We start from the raw sequence: 19,530 nt of genomic DNA, 5'->3' as shown, positions 1-19,530 counted from the left end.
TTTTTGAAATATTCACTATTGAAAACAAAATAATGTAAGAGATCAGAAAAAAGAAAACAGTTACATAAAAAAATTGCAGGAAACAAAATGGAATCAGGTTTCTTAACTGTTATAAAAGAAACCAGAAGATAATGGAGAAATATTCACCCACTCTGAGAGGAAATCTTCTTCAACAAAGAAGCATATATCCACCAAAAATACCGATTAATATAAAAGCTGACTGAAAACACATAAGGCTTGACATCACTCACCTATTCTTAGGAAACTAATGAATTTTGTACTCTGCAAAGCAAGGGGAAAAACCTAGAAAGAGACATGAGAGCTGTTAAGAAAAATTGCACTGAACAATTGTTAAAAATGGAAAGACAGGTTTTTCTAACTACTATAATAAGGAAGAGAGAGGTGAGTGTAGTACTGAGCTCAACTCCAAGTTAAACAGGCAAGAAATTTTATTTATGACTGTTACAGAGGAGAGAACTTAAACTCAATTCCACTGAAACAAAAGTTGGGAAGATTTGTAAATGCTGGGCTGAGCTAATGGAAAAGTACTTGAGGACGTTGTTGGGGAGGTTAGTCAATGTGATTAGGTCATCTGTGTTTGTTAATTTTTGCTTCTCAATGTTAGACTTCTTTTTTTTTTTTTAAGATTTTATTTATTTATTTGACAGACAGAGATCACAAGTAGGCAGAGAGGCAGGCAGAGAGAGAGAGAGAGAGAGGGAAGCAGGCTTCCTGCGGAGCAGAGAGCCCGATGTGGGGCTCGATCCCAGGACCCTGAGATCATGACCCGAGCCGAAGGCAGCAGCCCAAACCACTGAGCCACCCAGGCGCCCCTCAATGTTAGACTTCTACCTATCCACAGAGACTGAGAGATATTGATGTTATCTTTCTTGACAATGACATTTTGAAGAAATGGCTACCAGGGACTTGAGAAAGACATTCCTGAGTTTTATAAAATTTACATCTTGAAGGAACAAAGGAAGAATTTATAATTGCAAGTTTTCTAAAGAAAATGCTCTAAGGAAAGAGTGGTCAAGGTCTATACTCAGGAAGAAACCTGTTTAGTCAAACTGAGGGGAATGTTAAGGTCATCTTAGTCAAATAGAGGAAACTGGGGATCCAACCTAAGAGAGAACTAATGATATTAAGTGAAGTCCCATGTCCAAATCTATGCATCAATTGCATAGAGACTGATGAGAGAAGAAGACTGAGACTCCAGTTCAGAGATCCCCAGGAAAAAAAAAAACAAACAAAGAAGGAATTGATTGGTTTAAAGTGTTAGATCATGTAGACATTAATATTGATACAGATAATATTCATTTGTTGGTGGACATCTAGGCTCTTCTGTTGGTCAGTTTAAAAAAGAATTAGTGATAGAAACAGTACAGAAAGATAGTGAAAAATATCCCACAAAAGTGTAAAGAAATGAACTATTGGGATTTCATCAAGATCAAAAGCTTTTGCAAAGCAAAGGGAACAGTTAACAAAATCAAAAGACAACTGACAGAATGGGAGAAGATATTTGCAAACGACATATCAGATAAAGGACTAGTGTCCAGAATCTATAAAGAACTTAGCAAACTCAACACCCAAAGAATAAATAATCCAATCAAGAAATGGGCAGAGGACATGAACAGACATTTCTGCAAAGAAGACATCCAGATGGCCAACAGACACATGAAAAAGTGCTCCATATCACTCGGCATCAGGGAAATACAAATCAAAACCACAATGAGATATCACCTCACACCAGTCAGAATGGCTAAAATCAACAAGTCAGGAAATGACAGATGCTGGCGAGGATGCGGAGAAAGGGGAACCCTCCTACACTGTTGGTGGGAATGCAAGCTGGTGCAGCCACTCTGGAAAACAGCATGGAGGTTCCTCAAAATGTTGAAAATAGAACTGCCCTATGACCCAGCAATTGCACTATTGGGTATTTACCCTAAAGATACAAATGTAATGATCCAAAGGGGCACATGCACCCGAATGTTTATAGCAGCAATGTCCACAATAGCCAAACTATGGAAAGAACCTAGATGTCCATCCACAGATGAATGGATCAAGAAGATGTGGTATATATACACAATGGAATACTATGCAGCCATCAAAAGAAATGAAATCTTGCCATTTGCAACAACATGGATGGAACTAGAGCGTATCATGCTTAGCGAAATAAGTCAAGCAGAGAAAGACAACTATCATATGATCTCCCTGATATGAGGAAGTGGTGATGCAACATGGAGGCTTAAGTGGTTAGAAGAAGAATAAATGAAACAAGATGGGATTGGGAGGGAGACAAACCATAAGTGACTCTTAATCTCACAAAACAAACTGAGGGTTGCTGGGGGGAGGGGTTTTGGGAGAAGGGGGTGGGATTATGGACATTGGGGAGGGTATGTGCTTTGGTGAGTGCTGTGAAGTGTGTAAACCTGGTGATTCACAGACCTGTACCCCTGGGGATAAAAATATATGTTTATAAAAAATAAAAAATTAAAATAAATAAATAAATAAATAAATAAATAAATAAAAGAAAGAAATAAAAAAAATGTGTAAAGAAATCAACAACTGAAAACTGGAAAATCCCCATGCACTTGGTCATTAAAGGTATATTTCTAAATAACACTTGGATCATAAAAAAAATCTCAAGAGAAGCTAAAACTTATTTCAAATAAATTAAATGAAAACACAACATATCAAACTCTGCAGTGAAATGAAAGCAGCGTTTAGAAGGAAATTTATAGAATTAAATGCTTATATCGGAAAAGAAGAAAGATCTAAAATCAGTAACTAAGCTTCTATCTTAAGGAAAGCAAGGCAAATTAAATCCGAAGTAAACAGAAAGAAAAGAAATAATAAAAATCAGAGCAGAAATAAAATTCAAAACAAGAAAACAATGGAGAAAGTCTATTAAGTCAAAAGCAGATTCTTTAAGATCAATAAAATTGATAAGCCGTTAGCCACAATAAGAAAAAAATCAGAGAAGAAACAAATTACTAATATCATCAGCAATGGAAGAGGGGTCATCACTACAGGTTTCATGAACATTGGATGGATAATAAAAGAATGTTATTAACAACTCTAGGACCACAAATTTAATAACCTAGATAACCTAGGCAAATTCCTTCAAAGGTACAATCTACCAAAACTCACACAAGAAGTAATAGACAATTTTAATAAGCCTATATCTATTAAAGAAATTGAATCAGTAATAAACAACTTTCCAAAACAGAAAATATCAGGCCCAATGGGTTCACTGGTAAATCTACCAAACATTTAAGAAATCATACCAATTTTCTACAATCTCTTTCAGAAGATAGAAGCAGATGAAGACTTTCTTACTCATTCCAAAGAAGCAAGTATTAACCTAATATCAAAATCAGACACAAACATTACAGGAAATGAAAACTACAGATCAATACCTCTTACAACACAAATGGAAATATCCTCAAAAATATACTAGCAAGCTGAATCCAACGATGTGCGAAAAGAAGTACACAACACACCAAGAGGGGTTTGTGTCAGATATGCACAAAAACCAATAAATGTAATCAAAAAGTGTAGAAACTTTTTGTTTGGCCATTTGCAGGTAGCTCTACCCACAGGCTTTCTTTAAGATGTATCCGGCCTGAGTCAGAAACTAGTCTGCTCTACCTCCCAGGTTGCAAGAGGTGCTTTGAAGCCTTTGTCAATAGGCTGGAAAGAAAGAGGATTAACTTGCTCCGGTCCCTGGAGATCATGTGACTCATACCATAGTTCGCTCCAGAGGAATCATCCTTCCAATCTACAAATCCCCTGACCACTTCAGCTGAACTTTTCCAGGCATTCTGTGTGAGCGAGTGAGTGAGGTCACAAAACCTGATTTAAGATTATTTTCTATGCAGGATCTTCTTATGCAGATCCTTCTTAGGATCTCATTTTGGAGTAAGGATAGTTGGTATTTATTACCTTGTAGCACTATCACTGAGAGTGAAATAATTTTATTTTCTACCACTGACCCTCTCTGTTAGGACTCATCTTCCCTTGACTTACTGTGTAACAGAATGTGTTTGCCATTTTCCTTTCAGTCATTCTCTTCCTGGAAGACAACATGTGTCTGCCTGTTTGTGTATGTAATTATAAACTCTCTAAGTACAGAAATTTACCTCCTATTCCATTATGGCTACACATTACCTAACATGCTGAACTTCAATGAAAGGGTTGTTGACTTATTATCTCTACTCAGTAAGAATTTGCTAATATTTCCTAAGAAACATTTTGACCAAATAATGATATGTTTTATTAAGTAAAGTTCGTACAAATTTTAGTTTTAGCCACATTATATTAAATTTTGCCAAATTGAAGTACAACTTTAATATTTAAATGTATAAAAGGTAAATATTCTGAGGTTGAAAAAGTAGCTAATTTAAAATATGATGAACTTCACATTTTAAAATAGTTTAAATCACTCCTTTTGTAATATTTGTAAGTCCCCAAGAGTAAGAACTCTTCAATGTTACAATTAATGTCAGTCATTGATAATTTTACCAATAAATATTTTTATTTATGTTGTAGTCAAGCAAACCTCATAAATGGAATCTATAGACACATAACTTTCCTTGGGATGTTTCCTTTCTGTCCATAAAATAGGGTAAGAGGAGGGGGGAAAAAAACACATTTCCAATTGGAAAACACCAAGTCAGTCCCTTAAAATAAGCTGACTAACATTTGTAAAGTAATTCTCATCCTTATAAATTGCCTTCTTGCAGGAAACAGACCTTATCCTGACTTTTAATATTTCAATGCACCGATCTTGGTGGATGGAGAATGGACCAGGATGTACGGTAACATCAGTGACACCTGCACCAGACTGGGCCCCAGAAGACCATCGCTACATCACGGTCTCAGGGTGTTTTCTGGAGTACCAGTACATAGAAGTGGCTCATAGTTCCCTCCAGATTGTTCTCGCAGTAAGTGTTGACCATCAACCACTTCTTCTAGTGCTTTTAGAATTGTTTTATCGCCATGCAGATTTAGTGCACACAAATGGAATCTGTGGATAAAGTGTGGCTATTTGATTTTTTCTAATTAATGCCCCTTTCTATAGACATTTATCAGGTTAAACCAGGGCATAGTAAAAAGTCATCAATCGGTAAATTAGTAAATAGGCTATGGCATCTTCAGCATTTTATGTAAGAGATTCAATCAGTCAGGGTTTGATCATTTGGCTTTTGGTAAATAAGATTTTTCCAAAGATTCCTGCAGAAAGATCAGAGAGTCTTCACAACTAACATGATGTAAAATTTATATGATTTCAATAGATATTTTTTCCCCTAGTGCTTCTTTCTGTCTGTGTTGCTAACCCTGGGAATTCTCCTCTCTGTTTGCTAATATTCTTCTTCCTAGAATTTTCTGAAGTACAACTCATCACCTTCTATCATTTCCCCCCTTTTTCAAAACAATTCAGTTTTTCATAAATTCTGCTTCTAGGACTGTCATGCCTCCATTTATATTGTATTAAACTGAAAAAGAAACCCCCCAGCAGGGGGCAGTAAGAGTTATAAAGGATTCCTCCATATTTGTATACAGTATTTCTAGAGCATATTTGTATAATACATGTCTATTATATAAAACATATTATTTTGGGGGTGACTGGGTGGCTCAGTCAGTTAAGCATCCCACTCTTGATTTCAACTCAGGTCATGATCTTGGGGTCATGGGATCGAGCACCACATAAGGCTCCCTGCTAAGCAAGGATTCTTCTGGGTATTCTCTCTCTCCCTCTTTCTCTGCCCCTTCCCTGACTCATAAGCTCTCTCTCCCTCTCTAATAAATAAATACTCAAAAAAAAAAAAACCACACCGCCCTTACCCGGGGCCGGGGTGAGTAATCCGCTTGGTGACTCTTAATCTCACAAAACAAACTGAGGGTTGCTGGGGGGAGGGGGTTTGGGAGAAGGGGGTGGGATTATGGACATTGGGGAGGGTATGTGCTTTGGTGAGTGCTGTGAAGTGTGTAAACCTGGTGATTCACAGACCTGTACCCCTGGGGATAAAAATATGTGTTTATAAAAAAAAAAAAATAAATATCAATTGAACTTTAAAAAAAAAAAAACAACCATATTATTTTATGTATCACTGTGACAATGTGAAACAAATATAACCTTTTCTTAAGAAAGACTTTTACTAAGCCTAAATGCATAATTTTATAGGGCTTATAAAGGCAATTTTTTTATTATACATGTTTCCAACTATTTCTTACATAGCCTGTATGTACAGATCTTTCTTAGACTTCATGTAGATCTAGAACTGCTGTACATAGCCTTAAAATTGTTGATGACAAATAATGCAAATAGAATCTGCTTCTTTTTTTTAAGACTTTATTTATTTATTTGGCAGAGACAGCAAGAGAGGGAACACAAGCAAGGGGAGTGGGAGAAGGAGAAGCAGGCTTTCAACAGAGCAAGAAGACAGATGCAGGGCTCAATCCCAGGACCCTGAGATCACAACCTGAACCAAATGCAGACACTTAATGACTGAGCTACCCAGGCACCTCTAGAATCTACTTTTTGAGTCTTTCTTCAGTTAGTTATTTTGAGAATGATGTTAACTCAACAATTTTTAAATAACAAGACATAAAATGTTCTGGATAGAAGAGCCTCAAATTAGTTCACATAAAATTCTTCTGGAATTAATAAAACCATATGAATGTATATGTATTATATATATATATATATATATCAAATATATATTGATTAGATTTTTAAAATAAATATATAGATACACACACATGCATACACATACACACACTTAAACTATAGTAGGCTGAGTATTCTGTGCTAGTAAACATTACCAAATCATTGTGACTAAAACCATAAATGTTAATTCTTACTGATCAGTAGAAGGGAAGGTTCTGCCAATCACCGCCACTAAAAAAACAAGGTTGGTGGAGAAGCCACCATCTCAGTCATCATGGGTTGCCATTCCAGAGAGCATAGATAGATCTGGAGTATCTACACTGGCACAGAAATGTTTCTCTTTGGGAAAAGAAGCTCATTATTCACAGTTTATGGTCTAGAACTGGTCACACAGTCCTACCCAACTGCAAAATGGCCAAGGAGAAGGGAGAATATGAATTTTGGGAAATCATCGTAAATTATTTCCAGAATATTTGAATTATGTTTTGGCTAAAGCATTGAGTGATCTCCCTTGAATATGTGCAACCTGAGACACTTCTTAATAAATACATCCTTCTACAATACTCTGAAACTCTAAAACTGTTCATTTTAATTATCTTGAAATAAAAATAAGTTAGATTTGATGGGATGGGGAAAGTCATTTCATTATTTAAAATCCATTTAGATGAAGTATTCATTCTCATAAAGGAAAAATAAAATGTTTCTGGTATTGGGGAAGAGATCATGTGTTAGAGAGGGGTTTTAGATAAAACATCGTCTCTGGAGGTGCCTTTATTACTGGACTCACACATTTTGGAAGATTTCCGTTCATGCCTCAAGGATGCTGTAAGGATATAGCTTATGTGCATGGATAGTTATGTGTCACTGATTTAAAGAGTTGAATTAATCTGTGTATATATAAACTATATTCATAGATTTATTATACCTACATAAAATTTTAGCACACAGGTATTTGCTAAAAACAAAAACAAAAACAAAAACAAAAAACAAAAACACAATGGACCTGAGGCTGACATACTACCCAAAGTAAAATCATCTGTAAAAGTGGCTGGAGTGAAAAGAAGATGGAAGGAATGTCCCTAAAAGCAGATGTGACCGATAATTCAAGTGACTGGCTCTCACTGCTGTCTACCTTGCCCCTATATGAGTAAGAAATAGCTTGAACAAACCATCACAGTATGTGGTATCTTTACATCTCCCCTTTCCACCTGTTCTTCCACCCAGCATTTTTCTTTGGCATTGCCGGCTGTGGATCATCTGAGAATCAGTTAGCAACAGTGTACCCAGCCAGTTACCTGGAGAATTTTCAAATCCCTTCCTGTCTTTAGGCTTGCTGTTGTCTTGCCAGCCTCAGGCTGAAAGCATCTGCTGTACAGAAAACCTAGTATATCTTAACTAAGGTTTTAGAAGGGAAACCAAAATGGGACTTACCATGAACAATTTGCTCTGCCTACTAATTGGAAGCCTTCCAACGAGATCTTCCTATAGGCATTCTGATCGCTTCTGCTCTCGTGATTAAGAGATGAAATGGTGTCTTGGATTTCTGCTCCTTCCCTTTTCATGTTACCCAAATAACACCCCCCCCCAGACAATCCAACATTCCATTCAGCTGGGTTCAGTGAATACTTCCTGAGTGCTTGTTCCCTGCTGGCATCCTGAAAAACAAATGACAGGATCCCTGACCTTGACAATGTCACAATCAAAAATGGGATGAGGTTCATTAGGATTCAAACCAGTTGCAAATATGTGCATTTTGGGGATGTGGTAGACAGAGAATACAGTTTGTGCAGTTTGTGGCATACCGTAGTCTTCTTAACTCCACCCCGTGTTCTGGAAAGTCAGCTAACCCCCTGCTTCTCCTTGCTCCCACCAATCTTTGAAGCTGCCCTCTCTTCCAGGATGTCTGGCTTAGATCTGCTTTCCCAAACTGCTGCTCTCCTAGCTACTGCTCTTCCAAATTTCTCTAGCTCATTTCCTCCAACTTCATTCAGCCTTTCTTTCACAGATTCCTGACCCCTGGCAATCCTGTTGCCCTGTTGTTCAGCTTTCTGCCAATCAACTCCTAGCTGATTTGGAAATTAGTATTCACAAAGCCCACATTTGCATCGCACATACATAAGATATCTTCCATCTACAGCCAAAGGAAGATGAATATAATATCCCCATAATTGGGAAGAGGGGCTATTAATCACACAGCCTCCAGCCGAGCAGTGAGGACTGCCAGAACACGGTGCTGATGAGCCAGGTGTGAGACTTCTAGCCTTCTCCTTCAGCAGCATTTTCTTCTAGTTAGTATCAGATATCACATTCATAAGGAGTACAAGTGTGCATAGCTTTAATGAAACCAAAAGAAAAAGAAAGAAAGAAACAAAAAAACACTTACAAAATAGATCCAATAAATACGTATGGGAAGAGCCAAGGTGCAGATCAACTACAGAGATGGTGGTGTTCGCATTCCGAAAGAATTAAGCCGATTTCTTCAAACAACCTGTGATTGCAACTGCCTGGTTGACAAAATGTGTTCACAGGAATTAAATCTTTTGATTTGTGTAACAATCCTGTGAGGGCTACAAAGGTTACACGCCTTTTCCAAGACGTTTTAGCTAGCAAATAGGGAGGGTGGTCACGCAGACCGAAGTTTTCCTCTGGTACCAAGGACAGGAAGTAGTCGGCAGCCTGTATGCAAGCAGCTGCTGGTTGGAAATGGATTCCTGAGACTCCCAAATTCAGAGTTCTTCAGTGGCAAAGAATGCCGTGGTTGATTAGCCATGTCTGCCCTGGGTGAGGGGAATGGAGGTGAATGTGCCTCCTGATTGTTAGGCACACATTATACCTCACTTCCCGTGACCAACATGATGAACATGGAGGATGTTTTACAAGCAAATGTAAATAAATGAAGCTTTAAGGAAAAACATTTATAGCAGTATTGAAGTAACTTTATATTTTAAAATATATGTTACAGTTTCAAATAATATATTGGGGGTGGGAGGGGGAGGAAAAAAAAAAAAAAAACAGAAGCAAATGCTTAATTCTTCTTTTTTCTGGTTACCTCCAGAGGACCAATAACTCTAAATTTAAGCTAAACTGCTGCAACCCAAATTACTGGGTTTTGCCTTCCTTTATTTCCTTCACTTCCAACACACTTCTAGGTTCACGGCAGATTGACGATTGGTATTTTTAGGATACCAGCAGAAGGTACTAGTAAAAATGTTAATAAACTTACTATCTTCCGCAACTATTAAAATTGGTTTAGAAACCATAGGCAAATTAGCAGGAACATCATAAATGACTAGAAAAAGTCTAATACCTGGTGCACTGATCATTGCTAAAAACAGGATCACTGTCAAGTTCATCCTTCAGTCATTATTTCCTATTCGGAAAACTTTGGGTTTTTTTAGAGTGCATAAAGTAATAGAAATCATTGTTTGACAGATTGTGGTAAAAAAAAGTTTCAAAGATAAAACATGTGCCTTCACATGGATGGAGCTACAGATGTTTCCAATTGTTCCCAATTAATGATACATATTTTCAGTTTGACTTGTTAAGACTTATCTAGGAATGCCATTGGTGAGAATTTTCAAGACTTCGAAAGCCTTTACCCAAGTTAATTTGGGATTGTGCTGAGAATGACAGGAATACTTCTTTGGGTGTTGCTGACACACATGGTGCCCAGATGAAAATGAGTTGCCTTATTGCTCACACTGCACTTTGATGCCTTCTTTAATCTGGAAGGACATATTGGAAAACAAACATTTGGTTCCTGATTTTAATACAGCTTACGATATTGCTATTAAAGTGGTAAATAGTAAACCTGAGTTGTGAACTTGCGTCGTTTTGAAGGGATGCATGTTTGTTTACTTGTTTTTGCAACATATTTACTTTATTTTATTTTTTATTACTATGTTCAATTAGCCAGTATAGTTATTTTCTGATGTAGTGCTCAGTGATTCATTAGTTGCATATAACACCCAGTGCTCAACACCACGTATGCTGTCCTTAATACCCATCACCCTGTGATAACATCCACCCATCCCCCTCCCTTCTGTAACCCTCAATTTGGTTCCCAGAGTCCAGACTTTCTCAGTTCGTCTCCCTCTCTGATTACTTCCCATTCAGTTTTCCCTCCCTTCTCCTGTGATCCTCCACACTATTCCTTATGTTCCACATATGAGTGAAACTATATGATAAGGTTCTTTCTCTCTGCTTGACTTATTTCACTTAGCATAATCCCCTCCAGGTCCATCCATATCCATATCAATGGTAGGTATTCATCCTTTCTGATGGCTAATGTTCCATTGTATATATGGACCACATCTTCTTTATCCATTCGTCTGTTGAAGGGCATCTTGGCTTCTTCCAAAGTTTGGTTATTGTGGACATTGCTGCTATAAACATGAGGGTGCATATGTCCCTTCTTTTCGCTATGTCTGTATCTTTGTGGTAAATACCTAGTAGTGCAATTGCTGAGTTGTAGGGTAGCTCTATTTTTAACATTTTGAGGAACCTCCATACTGTTCTCCAGAGTAGTTGTACCAGCTTGCATTCCCACCAACACTGTAAAAGGGTTCCCCTTTCTCCACATCCTCACCACTACTTGTTTTCTGCCTTGTTGATTTTTGCCATTCTAAGTGATGTAAGGTGGTATCTCACTGTGACTTTGATTTGTATTTCCCTGACGGCTAGTGATGAACAGCTTTCCATGTGTCTATTAACCATTTATATGTCTTCTTTGGAGAAGTGTCTGTTCATGTCTTCTGCCCATTTCTTGACAGAATTATTTGTTTTTTGGGTGTTGAGTCTGACAAGTTCTTTATAGATCAACTTGGATACCAGCACATTATCTGTAATGTCATTTGCAAATATCTTCTCCCATTCCTTGTCTTGCCTCTTAGTTTTCTTGACTGTTTCCTTTGCTGTGCAGAAGATTTTGATCTTGATGAAGTCCCAAAAGTTCATTTTTGCTTTTGTTTACCTTGCCTTTATAGTCGTGAGTTGAAAGAAGTCATTGTGGCCGATGTCAAAGAGGTTATTGCCTATGTTCTCCTCTAGGATTTTGATGTATTCTTGTCTCACATTTAGGGATATATGTTTTTAAATGAAAGAAGGTGAATTTCAAATCACAGTGGTACTCAAATTTCATTGTTTGGATTTCAAAGATTAATATGTCTCTTTAAAAAATAGTAAAAGATAATATTTATAATATGCCAAAATAAATAGCCATATTTAAATAGCAACTATTTAAAGTAATAATGAGAAGGTGTCTGACTGGCTCAGTCAGTAGAGCATGGGACTCTCGATCTCAGGGTCATGAGTTCAAGCCCCATGTTGGGTATAGAAATTACTTTTAAAAAATAAAATGCATTTAAAAAAATTTTTTAAACTAACAATGAAAAAATCAAGCATCAATTTAAAATGTACACAGTTTTCAAATGGATTCTTAAAAATTCTTCCAGGGTGTATGGGAGTGGAAAAGCTTAAAGACATTTAAGCATTAAATTACTCTAAAACAGTGGTTTTTAATGCTGGCTGAGAATAGAAATTACTTATTCACTTGTTTAAAGGATTACCATGAACATGACCTACTTCTGGAAATTCTGTACCCTTAAGACTTGAGGTAGGACCTAGATGGGTGTCGTGTTGAAAATTTTCACCAGAAATATCAGTGGCTTTCCTTTCTTTTCACTACTAATCTCTCTACTATCCTGAATTGCTCAGAAATACATAACATTTGGTAAACAAACAAACACGATTCTATAATACCAAAATGGTACCACAGCTCCAGTTGCTCCATCAGCTCCAGGAAGTGACTTGAAAGGCATTTCCCTTCCAAGTCCTGCAGGGTCTAACCTGTGATCAAGTACTGAATCTGTGAACCTAAACTGTGTCTGCCAAACTGAAAACTGAGTCTTCTGACTCCTTGTCTAACATCCATGACTCTACAACAGTTTTCTTCTTAAGATAGAATTACTTCCTGCCAGGACAGAATATGGACAGAATATAGAAATGGACAGAATAACAAGCACTTTGTTTCTTTCCTAGCTCCTAAGATGGTCAACAGCTTTGCTGCTTGGCTTCGAATGTTACACACACTGCTCCAACTTTAGTTCTCCTGGATATTCAGAGACATAGACCTACTTGTCAAAAGGTGGTAACCCATGAAATGAAATAAATATGATTTTTCCTACTGTAACATCAGAATATTTTATACAAATACCCACAAAAATATGGGAAGAAGAACCAAATCACAGTTGTGAACAAGGGATTTTTCCGATGACAAAGTTACTGAAATAGGAGAATGGAAGCAGTAAATAGATCAGGAAAGGACATTTCATGACACAATTGAGGACTACAAAACATTTAAACAGTATTTCACAAATTAATTTTAGAACCCAAACTGGGTTTATTCCTAAATAGTAAAAAGTATCAAAATGTACTGATACAGGGTGATGATAAAGGGTACCTGTTTAACTTTCTAATCTACTCTCAATTCCTCTAGACAGTAATAAAGCCATTACAACACTGTCACTCAGAGTATAGCACCCACATGTCTTATCCACAACTTTCAATCAATTTTGGTAAAAAAATAAACCCTGAGTAATCAGTTATCATGGTCTTTTGTATCTTGCTTTATTTCTGAAAGGTGCTGTCATAAATTGGAGAATAGTTCTGTGAGTCAGTGAACAAGCAGAGTGTAAGAACTTGAATAGCCTCTAAAGTCAGATTAAGTCTAAGACTTTTTTGCTTTTAATATTCTTTGATATTCCCTACATGCACAGTAAGAAATATAAAGTAAAATATTCAGTGTGGGAATAACAATCCTTAACTCTTATACCCAGCTGTATAATAAACTATTTTGTAATTATGAACTAAATGAGATAATTCTTAAGAAATTGCCTGAAAACAATGAAGATTGTGTTATTTATCCTCTCCTTAGCACAGTATCTTCCACTGCTTATTGAGAATATTATTTTTTCAGACAAAGTCACAGTGATGGGCAAAAATGAACTAAATCTTTCTAAGTTTACTCACTCCCCAGATACAACTGTGAATCTTAAAGTCAGTGTGATACTATTTAGTGTACCAACACACTAACCTACACAGGGGCAAGCTTTATCCCATATCAACCATTATCATCAGTATGCAATAACTGCTTTTCTATGTAATGTTTGAAGCACTTTCTTACCCCTGAAGCATAATATCACTTGATCTATGAGAATGCTTAGACACACCATGGAATAAAAATACCAGTTTATTTAAGATGGTAGTGAGGATTATAAACTGCAACAAGTTATCAAGAATTAGGTTTTCTTTAATAATACAAGATTTAAGTTTAATTGTCTGAAATTGTGCAGTGAATCATGTACAATCCCATTTCTTATATTTAATCTTACAATTATAAACTTAGCTCAGAATAAATCATAAGGTATATTAAATCAGAAGTTATTTCAGAAAAATAAGTATATGTAAATATACTAAAATAGAGAAATTTTTAAAACATGACAAGCTATTGGCCTTGAACAAAGGGTTACCCTCTGCCTTTGTAATATATAATATCATTATCTTCTAGGATGTCTTTCCAGTCATGATCATTTATTATGATAAAAAGTTTTTAAGAAATAAGTCTTTGATGGCTATTTCCTTTTCACTGGAACTTTTTTTTTTTTTTTAAAGATTTTATTTATTTATTTGAGAGAGAGACAGTGAGAGAGAACATGAGCAAGGAGAAGGTCAGAGGGAGAAGCAGACTCCCCATGGAGCTGGGAGCCCGATGTGGGACTCAATCCCGGGACTCCAGGATCATGACCTGAGCCGAAGGCAGTCGTCCAACCAACTGAGCCACCCAGGCGCCCTTCACTGGAACTTTTAAACACAGTGGTGAAATAATAATAATGGAACGTGTACGTGTTTTCAAATAATAGCAAGGCATTCTCAAAGGAAGGATGTAAAGATGATTGATAATGACAGCTATAATATGAGGTATGATTTATTGTTTAGCATGTTATACTTGAGTGAAAAAGAATAAAACTATGGGCAGACACACTTAAGCTAAATAGTGTTTACATAGTAGAAAAAGAGCCATCTGTAATGTTCCTCCTGCACCTTTTGTGTTTACCAATCCTGTAAATAGGAGTTTAAACTCTACTATTCTCAACCCACACATTCTTCTAAACAACTGGAGATATGATTTCTGGTCCTGTCCTCATGGCTTCATGGTTGCTTTTGTCCAGGCTCTGTCATTTGTTCCTCTCTGACCTTTGTTGTGATTCTCAATCCATTGGTAAATTCCCTGAGTCAAGACCACAACTTTTTTTTTTTTCAGAATAACAAAAAAATATTTTACAAAAACATAAGATTTACAGAAGTTTCCAGACAAGCCATACAAAATGGCTCTTTCTTGAAGGAAGGATTCTATACTTGATGGCAAAGTCACAGTGTTATTAGTGAAGGCTGTGATGTTTGTTTAGTGCTCCCATTTTGCTTCAATCAAGCTTGTCCATCTGTATTGTCTAAATAAAGTTAGACTTGGTTATAGAGAATATTCTAAAGAACTGGTTAGCTGCTTTTAACCAATGCAATTAGATCACCATAAAAAGAGGGAAAGGTTAGGGTTAGACCATGACTTTTTACACATATACCTATCATTTTTAATTTCCTCTTAACTTCATTCATAATATTGTATGTTATTTTACCTAAAAAGGTAGCTACCTGTCACATGATATTTTGGTTAATGCTAATTACAAATATGGCTGCAACGCCAAGGACTAAATTAGAAAGTGTCATGACTCCAAAGATATTTTGATTTTCTTTATCTCTTCTTTTATTCTGAAATGTCCACCTTGCTCTCCTCTCCTTATTGATTCTCAGTCTCTCCGTCTCTTAAGTTTAATCAGTTTCTTATCAGCAACTTTATAAATACAAATTGTTTCTTTTACCCCAACTATGCAGTGTCTTCCAGTGATTTATCTTCATTTTTCCTACCCATTTTCCATAACTGTATTGATTTCTTTCTTCACTCCAGAATTAAGGGCAGATTCTCTCTCTTTTTTCTAATTTCTAAATTTTACAAATGATATTTGTTGTAATTTTATACCATTCTCTTAGTTACATATCATGTTTAGGTTGATTTAGTCCTAATCTACTGTATCAATTACAATGAAAATCAATTTTAAGTAAAATTATACTGTGAGGTACAAAAAAATTTCCATGTCAGTGACTCAACAGTTCTGGTATTCAGTTCCAGCAATGTGCTTAGTTCACAAATTTGGGAACGTCTGTGTTGCTTACAAATTAGGCTCGAAACAAGTTGTCAAAGGAGGCTGAATACTAAAAAGATGGTAAAGGAGTGGCCAAAACGTAATGAGAAATTGTGCTTAGCCACTCCTCTGTTGTCCTTTCATTGTGAGTCTGAGGTCTTCATTAGAATGCCTTAGCCACGTGGTGCACTTTTTTATTTTTTTGGTTCAAACTTCCGGTGTTCAAAGCTTCAAGAGATGCTGTGGTACTTAATCTGGGACTGAGTGAGAGGAACCTCAGAATCATATCAATGAAAATGTAATTTTGTGCTTCGTCATTGTCCCTATAGCGTATAAAACAATTTCACTTGTTAGTTACTGTGTTGGATCAAGAACTCTGTGAGGTAATCAGGGTTAACTGATGAGCACCCCGCCAGTGTGGCTGGAAAAATTATCTGAACATTGAATTGACAAACTAAAAAATTACTGAGAGCTCTATTTCAATGTATCTACGTGAACATTTACTTGAGAGGAATCTTCACGTTTCTTTTCTTTCTGGGATCCCTTATGGAATCTTCATCCCTTTAAGCCCCATATGCTGACAGTTGTTAATCTCTAGAGGAGGACTCTGATTCTCCCAACAAAGGCGGTTTGCTGCTCGGCTTGGCTTCGCTGAGACCCAGTCAGAGGCTCTGATGACAGATAGTCTGCTTGTCAGCTTTGCTTCATGAATCCAAAGAAAATGGAACTTATCAGAAGCTGAGCCTCGAGCACAACCTGTGCCTCTTTTTGGGGCCTTTTCATGCTAGGATTGGCGGCGGTCTCCGTCTTTCATCATTTGGTTCACTGACAGAAAGAGAAGGGAGCTGGTGCCCTATTAGGTACCACTCTGCAGACTGCTATATTGCAAAATAAACAAACAATATATTTTTAGGGCACCACCTGCAGCAAGCAGCTGTACCAAACAGAGCAGAACCACGAAGGATGTGATTTGTTCCATTTAACATGAAGCCTTGAGGTTTAGAAGAGAGGGAGGAGAAGGTTCTATGTATACAACCCACACATCCTGCAATTTCAACTGAAGCTGATTTTTTTTCTTTTTTAGATTGGAATTGAAGTATCATTATATCTCTCCTCCTTTCCCACCCCGCAACCTCTGGTTGAAAACAATTCTATTATTGGGGTTATAACTGTTAACTGAGAAAATCATTTTTCTCTGCCAGTAAACTTCCTCTTCCATTCAAGGGCAATTTTCTCTCAACCAACCTATACTTAAATGCCAACATCTGCTATATCTAAGCTGTATATAAATGGTGTCTGGCATTTACATGATGCCAATGACATGATTAGAGAAGCTCATACACTTGGCTTACATTGAATTTTCTTCTTATCTTATAGCTTTCATCTATTTCAGTCCTCCTTCAGGATCTGTCTGCCTCTCTAAATGTGCCATGCAAGTCCAAAATACGCTGAAAGCTGAACTTTTAGCTCTTTTTCTAACCGACAATCAACTCTTGCATTAACTCCTACCTCTCCGGGCATTAAAGCTGCATAACGCATCATGATAAAATGCCACCATATCTGCATTGTCTGAGAACCCAGAATTTTGAGGCTGATGCAAGGGGTATTTTAAGTACTTGCTTTTCCCCTAGATTTAAAAATCTCCTCATTCTCTTAATGGCTATTGATCCTGACCTCACAAACCAAAGTCACCATTTCATTTTGAGTTCTTCTAGGTGAGCTGGGATAAATATAATTAAATTATGGATGACTCTGGAAGCAATCCAGGTAGTTACAAATTGAGGTCATTTTAAGTACAGAGAGGGACAGTTACCTTTGATATTGGATTGACCACCAACGACCATATACTGTTTAGCTTTTTCTTGACAATGGACACATTTTAAAAAGAGAAACTGGTCTGAATATCTAAGAGGTGAACTCGAATGTCATCCTTAACTTCTCTATCACTAACTGGATTCTTAGTCTGAAGGAGAAAAGTCTATTGACCATCTTTTTGTGGCTCATTAACACTCTTTGGTGGGGCTTATAGATATTGCTCTGAGATTCAGAGAGGTGAGATGAAGGAATTTCAAATCTGCGGTGATGCATGCCTCTAGCTAATAGAGGAAATCACACTCTGTGAGCCACGAAACTAAGTTTCCTCTATTATTTTCACCTGCATCATTAAGATGATGATTTTTTAAAATATTGGGCACAAAATAAATTCCTGCCAAAGTGGTATCCAACAGTGTTGAATATGAGAACTGCTTCCCTCTTTTTCACCTTTCTAACATATTAAAGGACGTTTTCTGGAAAAAAGCCCAGACCGGGTTTTGCTAAATTATGTCTGCTTCTGAATCCTCATCGATCAATCAAGTTTCTACTTTATGACTTATGGAGCAGTGCTTTTCACTGCATGTTGAGGAAACTGGAAGAGCGAAGGGAGGTATCTGTAGTTCCAAAGAACAAAAGAGCACCTATAGTTGGAATATCTTTATGCTCTGCAAAAGGAAGAGTTGGTTTGATTGAGCTTTAATTATAGTATAGTTTATACTATAGTATTTTCTGTAGTATAGTAATTATAGGAGACCAAAAATTCCTCAGAGTTCTCCAGGGAATATTAAGAGAGAGAGCGAGGTAATAAAAGAGAGAAAAAGTCTTTGACCAGCTTTAGTGAGTTTGGAATGAGGGAGAGAACAGAGTGAGGTAGTTGTAATTAGGTATTGAATAAGGCTAAAAAAAATAAGGCTAAAATTTGGGTTACAAAACGGAGGAATCACCATTTCAGACACTGAAACTGTATACAAAGGGTACAGAGACAAACATTAGGCATCTTCCCTAAGCTTATTTCCTCATCCACAATAAGTATAACTCATTGGGTTTATAATTATGATTATGATAATCATTGGTTTAAGTGGTAAAAAAAAAACCCCACATAACCTGAAATCTGCCCTATTAACATATTCTTAATTGTACAATATTGTTAACTATATGTACATGGCTGTATAGCAGATCTCTAGAACTTTTTACCTGGCTTCTCTGAAACTCTGTACCTACTCGGTAGCAACTCCCAGTATCCACCTTCCTTCAGTGCCTGGCAACATGATTCTACTTTCTGCTTCCTCAAGTTTGACTATTTTAGATACCTCATATATCTGAAATCCTGTAGTATATGTTTTTCTGTGGCTGTATTTAATTCACTTGGCATAATGTCCTTAAAGCTTATCCATGTTGTCACATATGACAGGATTGTCTTCTTTTTTAAGGTTGAATAATATTCCACTGTATTATAAGCCATATTTTCTTTTCTTTTCTTTTTTTAAGATTTTATTTATTTGACAGATAGAGATCACAAGTAGGCAAAGAGGCAGGCAGAGAGTGAGGAGGAAGCAAGCTCCCTGCCGCACAGAGAGCCCGATGTGGGGCCTGATCCCAGGAACCTGAGATCATGACCTGAGCCGAAGGCAGAGGCTTTAACCCACTGAGCTACCCAGGTGCCCCTATACCATATTTTCTTTATCTGTACTTTAGCCAACAGACATTTAGGTGATTTCTAGCTCTTAGCTGTCATGAATATACAACTCCAAATATTTCTTTGAGATTGTATATTAAATTATTTCG

At 36.8% G+C, this 19,530-nt stretch overlaps 1 protein-coding gene across 5 annotated transcripts in view; it reads left to right on the top strand.

Moving 5' to 3' along the window:
* The window catches only part of NKAIN2 (sodium/potassium transporting ATPase interacting 2), a gene marked incomplete at its 3' end in the record, with an annotated part of 1,000,956 nt that overhangs the window by 812,838 nt on the left and 168,588 nt on the right, over positions 1–19,530 (top strand). For all 5 annotated transcript variants that reach the window (XR_014311534.1, XR_014311535.1, XM_082729988.1 and 2 more), the window contains one exon: positions 4,749–4,949. Coding sequence is in view for 3 of the 5 variants with exons in the window: in XM_082729988.1 (XP_082586114.1) it covers positions 4,749–4,949 (201 nt within the window). The remainder of the gene's footprint in view (positions 1–4,748; positions 4,950–19,530) is intronic.

This window comes from Mustela nivalis (assembly GCF_964662115.1).
Source record: "Mustela nivalis genome assembly, chromosome: 5".
NCBI lineage: Eukaryota > Metazoa > Chordata > Mammalia > Carnivora > Mustelidae > Mustela > Mustela nivalis.
The sequence above is the reverse complement of the archived record's forward strand: the minus strand, read 5'-3'. Positions and strand labels throughout refer to the sequence as shown.